General features: G+C 53.8%; 1 protein-coding gene across 1 annotated transcript in view; it reads right to left on the reverse strand.

The window, feature by feature from the left end:
- Positions 1-3,723: 3,723 nt before the first annotated feature.
- The window catches only part of TEX264 (testis expressed 264, ER-phagy receptor), a 15,789-nt gene continuing 10,469 nt past the window's right edge, over positions 3,724-9,043 (reverse strand). The window contains exons 3-4 of the mRNA XM_040358710.1: positions 8,918-9,043; positions 3,724-4,381 (exon numbers count right to left, since the gene is read on the reverse strand). The exon at positions 8,918-9,043 is cut by the window's right edge and continues 31 nt beyond it. Coding sequence (XP_040214644.1) covers positions 4,107-4,381; positions 8,918-9,043 — 401 coding nt within the window. The 3' untranslated portion in view covers positions 3,724-4,106. The remainder of the gene's footprint in view (positions 4,382-8,917) is intronic.

Here is a 9,043-nt window from a genome sequence, read left to right on the forward strand (position 1 = left end):
ACTGAGTGGGGGGCTCTGTGATGGGAAGGCTGTGTAAGTGGGGGGCTTTGATAGCAGAGGAAGGAGGCAGCAGACAGAAATGACACCGAGTGCTCTGGATTGAGACAAGTACACACTATAGAGGAATGCGCTTTGTTCAGATTTCATGTCCGAGGTTTAAATGTGGTTAAAGCGGTGGTTCACCCTCCTTCACATCATTAGACCATTACATTCGGCATCGTAGCGCGAGCTACGGTATGCCGGTCTTAAATTTGTAATCCCCGTACTCACTGTGCTATTGTTGATTGAAGAATCCGACTCCCGCGGGGAATGGGCGTGCCTATGGAGAGGGAGGATGATTGACGGCCGGCTCTGGCACGTCACGCTCCCTGAAGACAGCCGGAGTAGGTCTCGGCTCTTCACGGCGCCTGCGCACAGGCTATGCGCAGGCGCCGTGAATAGCCAAGCCTATTTCGGCTATTTCCGGAGAAGCGTGACGCGCCAGAGCCGGCCGTCAATCACCTTCTCTCACCATAGGAACGCCCATTCCCCGGAATCTTCATCGATCGATAGCACAGTGAGTACGGGGATAAAAAATGTAAGACCGGCATACCGTAGCTCGCGCTACGATGCCGAATGTAATGGTCTAATAAAAAAAACCATTTTTTTTTTTTTTAACAGGGTGAACCCCCGCTTTAAAGAAGTTCCTTCTGCTCCTTTCACATCCTCCTCAGGGCCGTCTTTAATATTGATTGGACGCTGGCCAAATCCACTTATCAACTATGACTGGGCCCGGGGCAGCTGCCCCTTTTGCCCTATGACGGGCCCCCGGGTTCTCATTATGAGGAGCAATCAGCAATTTCCGGCCCCGATGAACAACGTTTTCTTTTCCATCATGTGGAGGGCGGGGTGAGTGTGCGTCACTTACCTGGGAAAGAGAAGATGCCACCAGCAGGGATGAAGACTTCCTGCTGACGAAGCCCAGACTGGGGGGTGTAACGCGTACAGGGGAGGGGCAGAGAAAGGAGGCCGATGCTCTCCATAGGTCAGGGCTGTTTTGGTGGCCAAAGGGGGACCTGCAAGAGGCTCTTGTCCTCAAATTATTTTTCCCATCATGGGTGTGGGTGGGGCCCCATGTCAAGTTTTGCCTCAGGCCTCACAAAGCCTAGAGCCGCCTCCGTGTATCATCATATCGTCCACTTAAAATGGACCGCCCCCTACTAGGGGGCGGTCCATTTTAAGTGGACGATATGATGATGATACACGGAGGCGGCTCTAGGCTTTGTGAGGCCTGAGGCAAAACTTGACATGGGGCCCCACCCACACCCATGATGGGAAAAATAATTCAAGGACAAGAGCCTCTTTCCCCACAACCCTGGCCGGTGGTTGTGGGGGGGTCTGCGGGCAGGGGGGGGGTTATCGGAATCTGCAAGCACCCCCTTTAACAAGGCGGCCCCCAGACCCTGCTCTTTAATAACTAAGGGGCAAGGGACACCCAGTGATGTCACCATGAACCCGCCCCCCCTTGTGATGTCATTGACTGAGGGTATGCTGGGTCATTGACGTCACAAGGGGTGGAGTCACCGATATTCACTGGTTGTTAGGGACACTGGCGGCCCCGCCCCTGAGTCAGGGCTCTGAGCACAGCAACGTTAAGGTCCCCCTGTCCCTCAAAACTAGGGTAATGCATTGGGGAAGTTACGCGGCCGCGCGGCCCCTGTGAGTGCGAATCCTTTGGCGACCGCCAAATTAAAGAGATGATACACATAATGAGGTCAACGTTATAATCCCCGCCCCCGAGGGACACATTCACCTCTTATGTACCAAAGGGCAGAAAGGCATCGAACACAAAACATCACAGAGAAAGAAATCATTTCATTATAACGTAAAATAATTTAATGAAATATATAAATTAGGCGACATCTGAAGGACTTCATGTACCAGGAAGGTTAGTACGGGGCCCCTGTGTAGAGGGTGCTGGGGGCCACAGCAAGAGGAACCCCCAAGCTGCCTTAAAGTGATTGTAAACTCCTCCATATACCCAGTGAAGTGACTGACCTCAGGTGATACACAGAGAGGAAACAAATCCTCCCTACATCAAAGTTGTACCTGTTTATCTGCGGCCCTCTCTTCTCAACGATGGGGCACTGTGCCTCCCACTGACACCAATGATGGGGCACTGTGCCTCCCACTGACACCAACGATGGGACACTATTCCCCCCACTGATACCAATGATGGGACACTATTCCTTCCACTGACACCAATGATGGGACACTATTCCTCCTACTGACACCAATGATGGGACACTATTCCTCCCACTGACACCAATGATGGGACACTATTCCTCCCACTGACACCAATGATGGGACACTATTCCTCCCACTGACACCAATGATGGGACACTATTCCTTCCACTGACACCAATGATGGGACACTATTCCTTCCACTGACACCAATGATGGGGCACTATTCCTCCCACTGACACCAATGATGGGACACTATTCCCCCCACTGACACCAATGATGGGACACTATTCCTCCCACTGACACCAATGATGGGACACTATTCCCCCCACTGACACCAATGATGGGACACTATTCCTCCCACTGACACCAATGATGGGACACTATTCCTCCCACTGACACCAATGATGGGACACTATTCCCCCCACCGACACCAATGATGGGACACTATTCCCCCCACAGACACCAGTGATGGGACACTATTCCTCCCACTGACACCAATGATGGGACACTATTCCTCCCACTGACACCAATGATGGGGCACTATTCCTCCCACTGACACCAATGATGGGACACTATTCCTCCCACTGACACCAATGATGGGACACTATTCCTCCCACTGACACCAATGATGGGACACTATTCCCCCCACTGACACCAATGATGGGACACTATTCCCCCCACTGACACCAATGATGGAACACTATTCCCCCCACTGACACCAATGATGGGGCACTATTCCTCCCACTGACACCAATGATGGGGCACTATTCCTCCCACTGACACCAATGATGGGACACTATTCCTCTCACTGATACCAATGATGGGACACTATTCCTCCCACTGATACCAATGATGGGGCACTATTCCTCCCACTGACACCAATGATGGGGCACTATTCCTCCCACTGACACCAATGATGGGACACTATTCCTCCCACTGACACCAATGATGGGACACTATTCTTCCCACTGACACCAATGATGGGACACTATTCCCCCCACTGACACCAATGATGGGACACTATTTCTCCAATATCAAAAATAGGGCATTGTTCCCCTCCCACTGACACCAATGATGGGACACTATTCCTCCCACTGACACCAATGATGGGACACTATTCTTCCCACTGACACCAATGATGGGACACTATTCCTCCCACTGACACCAATGATGGGACACTATTCCTCCCACTGACACCAATGATGGGACACTATTCTTCCCACTGACACCAATGATGGGACACTATTCCCCCCCACTGACACCAATGATGGGACACTATTCTTCCCACTGACACCAATGATGGGACACTATTCCCCCCACTGACACCAATGATGGGACACTATTCCTCCCACTGACACCAATGATGGGACACTATTCTTCCCACTGACACCAATGATGGGACACTATTCCTCCCACTGATACCAATGATGGTACACTATTCCTCCCACTCACACCAATGATGGGACACTATTCTTCCCACTGACACCAATGATGGGACACTATTCCTCCCACTGACACCAATGATGGTACACTATTCCCCCCACTGACACCAATGATGGGACACTATTTCTCCAATATCAAAAATAGGGCATTGTTCCCCTCCCACTGACACCAGGACCTTTTCTACCCCCGCTGGCCATAGTCCGGCCCCCCCTATGAAGGACAGTTCCCCTTGCTTATATATTTGGAGACCCCGGATCTGTCGGGTCCCTAGACTGCAGCGAATTCCCTTCTCAAAGAAAAATAAAAGTCGCTTCTTTATAAATAAATATGAAAAGATTTCTGTGCTTCTGATGTGTAAACTAAGCGGATGAAACGTTAAAGCTGGCTAACTATTCCTGAGGAGATCTACAGAGTCCGGCACAGCCGCAGTCTCTCTCTCATTCCTCGGGACTCTCCTTGTCCCACGTGTCCGGCATTTTACTCCACACCGCCTGGCTGTCCGGCTGACTCTTTGCCCCCGCCCCCGCCGCCGCCTGGCCGTCCAAGTCCAGCTCTTCGAAGGAGGAGGCGCTGGCCCCCGATTCGCTGGGACTCTTCTCGCTCTTCTCGCTGTCCGTCTGATCTTTCTGTTGGACGGTTTCGCTCTCCTGATTCTCCGACACCAACTCCAGGCTCAGCTGATCGTCCAGCAAGAGGGGGTCCAACTCCGAATCTGAGAGAAAACAAAAGGGTCAGAGACTGCGGCTTAGAGGAACATTGTTTATAAACATTGTACCCCTCCATCTCCTTTGTAGAGCCAGGCCTTCTCATCCAACATCAGTGCCTGACCTCACAAATGCTCTTCTGGAAGAATGGTTAAACATTCCCATAGACACGCCCCTAAACCTTGTGGACGGCCTTCCCAGAAGAGGTGGAGCTGTTATAGCTGCAAAGGGCGGAGCCAACTCAATATTGAACCCTCCGGACTAAGACTGGGAGGTCATTACAGTTCATGTGTGTGTAAAGGCAGGCGTCCCAATACTTTTGGTAGTATAGTGTACCTTGCATCCCTTTCCACCGAAACCCTCTAAATATACCTGACACCCTCGCCATACCCTGTGCTTTATTCCCCCCCCCCTCTCTCTCACCCCCCCTCTCTCCATCTCACCCCCCCCTCTCTCACCACCCCCCCCCCCCCTCCTCCTCCTCCTCCTCTCACCCCCCTCTCTCTCCCTCCATCTCTCTCTCTCTCTCTCCCTCTCATCCCCCCCCCATCTCTCTCTCTCTCCCTCTCATCCCCCCCATCTCTCTCTCTCTCATCCCCCCCATCTCTCTCTCTCCCTCTCATCCCCCCCATCTCTCTCTCTCCCTCTCATCCCCCCCATCTCTCTCTCTCTCTCTCCCTCTCATCCCCCCCATCTCTCTCTCTCTCCCTCTCATCCCCCCCATCTCTCTCTCTCTCCCTCTCATCCCCCCCATCTCTCTCTCTCCCTCTCATCCCCCCCATCTCTCTCTCTCTCTCTCTCTCTCCCTCTCATCCCCCCCATCCCTCTCATCCCCCCCATCTCTCTCTCTCTCATCCCCCCCATCTCTCTCTCTCTCATCCCCCCATCTCTCTCTCTCCCTCTCATCCCCCCCATCTCTCTCTCTCTCTCTCCCTCTCATCCCCCCCATCTCTCTCTCTCCCTCTCATCCCCCCCATCTCTCTCTCTCTCTCTCCCTCTCATCCCCCCCATCTCTCTCTCTCCCACCCCCCCCCTCTCTCCCCCTCACCCCCCCTCTCTCTCCCTCTCATCCCCCCCTCTCTCTCCCTCCCCCCATCTCTCCCTCCCCCCCTCCCCCCATCTCTCCCTCCCCCCATCTCTCCCTCCCCCTCTCCCCATCTCTCTCTCCCCCCCCCTCCCCCTCCCCCCATCTCTCTCTCTCTCCCTCCCCCCATCTCTCTCCCTCCCCCCATCTCTCTCTCTATCCCCCCCCTCCCCCATCTCTCTCTCTCTCCCTCCCCCATCTCTCTCTCCCCCCCTCCCCCATCTCTCTCTCCCCCCCTCCCCCATCTCTCTCTCCCTCTCAACCCCCCCCCCTCTCTCTCCCTCTCATCCCCCCCCCCTCTCTCTCCCTCTCATCCCCCCCTCTCTCTCCCTCTCATCCCCCCCTCTCTCTCCCTCTCATCCCCCCCTCTCTCTCCCTCTCATCCCCCCCCTCTCTCTCCCTCTCATCCCCCCCCTCTCTCTCCCTCTCATCCCCCCCTCTCTCTCCCTCTCATCCCCCCCCTCCCTCCCTCATCCCCCCCTCTCTCTCCCTCTCACCCCCCCTCTCTTTCCCTCTCACCCCCCCTCTCTCTCCCTCTCACCCCCCCTCTCTCTCCCTCTCACCCCCCCTCTCTCTCCCTCTCACCCCCCCTCTCTCTCCCTCTCATCTTCCCTCCCATCCCCCCTCTCATCTTCCCTTCTCTCCCTCTCATCCCCCCTCTCATCCTCCCCCCTCTCATCCTCCTTTCTCTCCCCCTCTCATCTTCCCTCCTCTCTCTCCCCCCTCTCCTCTCTCCCCCTCTGCTGCGGACGGCGCTGGACTCCAGGACAGGTAAGTGTCCTAATATTAGAGGTCGACCGATATATCGGCCGATATTTTGCCGTTTTGGAGAAATCGGCATCGGCCGATTTTTATACAAATTAGGCCGATATTTTACATGGCCGCTAGCGGTGCCACGGATCCGGGGGTAGGCCGCAGCCGTGGCCTTTCCTGATGCTGTCACCGCGGCGGCAATCCATCTTGGTACACCCAGCACGGCAGCCCTCCTCTCGGTTTACGCCCGCAGAGGAGGAGGGGCCCGCACTCATGGGGGACACACCGCTCTCTGGTGTCTGTAGCGGGGGGGTATCTATACTGGAGGGTGAGGGGGTCTGTACTGAGGGGGGGGTGACACCAATTTTTTTTGCACCAGTGCCATCTGCCAGTGGCAATACCAGTGCCACCATCCAGTGACAATTAGTGTCACCTTCATTCCAGTACCATCTGCCAATGCCACCTGCCAGTGCCACCATCCAGTGCCAATTAGTGCCACCTTCCATCCAGTGCCACCTGCCAGTGTGATCCAGTGCCACCTACTAGTGCCAACTAAAGCCATCAGTGCCACCTGCCAGTGCTATTGCCACCCAGTGCCACCCAATGCCACCTGCCAGTGCCAATTAGTGCCACCTGCCAATCAGTGCCATCTGCTAGTACCATCTTTCAGTGCCATCCAGTGCAACCTGCCAGTGCCAATAAGTGCCTTCTGCTAGTGCCATCTTCCAGTGCCAATTAGTGCCATCATAAAAAATAAAAATATCGGCCGCAAAAATCGGCATCATATATCGGCCATTGGCCGCCCAGATTTAAAAATATCGGCATCGGCCAGAGAAAACCCGTATCGGTCGTCCTCTACCCAATATTCTGCAGTATTTGCATCGATCGGCTTTTAATATTTTATATCCAGCGGAGCTCCGCTTTAAGAAGCCAAACCGCCTGCCTGGCGCTTCTCTCCTCTGCAGAGTTTCCCCGTCTTCATTTCTAATCGCAGATTCCTTAATTTTAGAACATGTTTAACATCTCACAATGGCACCCCCCCCCCTGCCGTCACAGGTGTGTCCCCCACCCCCCCCTCCCGGGCAGATTATAACCTGCCATTTCCCCTGCCCCCGCCCCGCGGCGTGCGTCAGCGTGCAGCTGCCTAATAACACACGCGGGTAATAATAGCAGGAGAGGATGAGGGGTGTCAACGGCACGTCCTGCCCACCCGCCCGCATATTAAACCAGATCTGAGCGCTCACGCGTCGTATAACCGCCACACAGGACAAAACGACGACCTTGGCGAGCGGAGAAACACCCGGGGGGGGGGGCAGAGGGAGACGTATAACACGCCGAGGTGACAGCTGCTGCCCGTGGCTGGTGACAAGGCTCCGGGGTGTCATTAAGTGCAAAATAATGCTAATTGTGCCCGACACAGCTGGAGGACGACGGGAGACCACCGACCCCCCCCCCCCCATGGGGGCAGCAGGAGGGAGGGACCGCCAACAGCCCTGTGTGGGGGGGGGCTGAAAGGGACTCAAAAAAAATATGTGACCCCCTGCAAAAGATATGTAATTTTTTTTGACCCCCAAGCTGCCACCGCTTGGGAAGTGAAAGGGTTAATGTGGAACTGACCAATTTTTGTTTTTAACCCCTTCAATAGCGGGCACTTTCACCCCCCCTCCTGCCCAGGCCAATTTTCAGCTTTGAAAAACAATTGCGCGGTCATGCAACACTGTACCCAGAGCTAATCACATGGTACAGATAGGCTGCGATTGGCTCGGTCTGTACCATGTGATCATTGTGACTAATCACAGCTAGCAACACAATTGTATACAACGGATGGCAAGGAAGAAATGCTGTCCATTGTTTATAAAACGGATGGTCACAGCAGTCACATGGTACCAGCAGTGAGTCGGTACACTGATCAGTGTCCAACCGGAATGATAAAAGTCCCGTCTATTGTGAAAGCTGTGATTGGCCCTGTGTGTACCATGTGATCACTGTGACCAATCTCAGGAAGCCATCTATTGCTTACAACGGATGGTCACAGCAGTCACATGGTACCGGCAGCGAATCGGTACACTGATCAGTGTCCAACCAAAATGAGAAAAGTCCTGTCTATTGTGAAAGCTGCAAATGGCCCAGTCTGTACCATGTGATCACTGTGACCAATCACAGAGATAAACACAATAGTACTGGATGAAAGACATTCATTGTGTACAATTGTGTCATGTGATCGGTCGTGAATCATCATGCATGACGAAAGGGTCCCTGTGCGGCGCCGACGCGTTGCACAGCGAGTGATAAATCGCAAGGCCCTTAGGACGCATGTCTGGGAGGATTTCATAGGACGTCTACCCAGGATGGGAAACCGAACGATTGGCCGTCGTTTGTCTCTAGGCCGGGCGGGAAGCGGCTAAATCTTATTTTTCAGCCTTCAAAATCATTTGCAACAATGTATATAATTTTCTATGGTTTGTGTTGCATTTAAGCCCTGATGAAGGCAGTAGAGTTACAGCCCTTGAAACGCGTCGGCTTTATAAACCTGCCTCTGTTCTAAACTCACTCGCCCCTATCACACCCCGAGGGGGGCTGTGCATTCTCCATATGGACCCCCCCCCCCAGACCATTGGATGATAATGTAAAATAAACATACAAGGAAACCTTGGGGGTTCCAGGACGATCCACCAAGCAGAGGGAATAAAAAGGAGGGGAGGGGTACCTGTAGTCTCAAGTGGTGGCGGCTCGCCTCTCTCCTTCCGCATGAGCTCCTTCATTTCCGGGACGTAGAAGTCGTCTTGTCGGGCCAGAGGGCACATGAAGATGATTTTATCTCCCTTGTAGATCT

Source organism: Rana temporaria, chromosome 7, assembly GCF_905171775.1.
Source record: "Rana temporaria chromosome 7, aRanTem1.1, whole genome shotgun sequence".
Classification (NCBI taxonomy): Eukaryota; Metazoa; Chordata; class Amphibia; order Anura; family Ranidae; genus Rana; species Rana temporaria.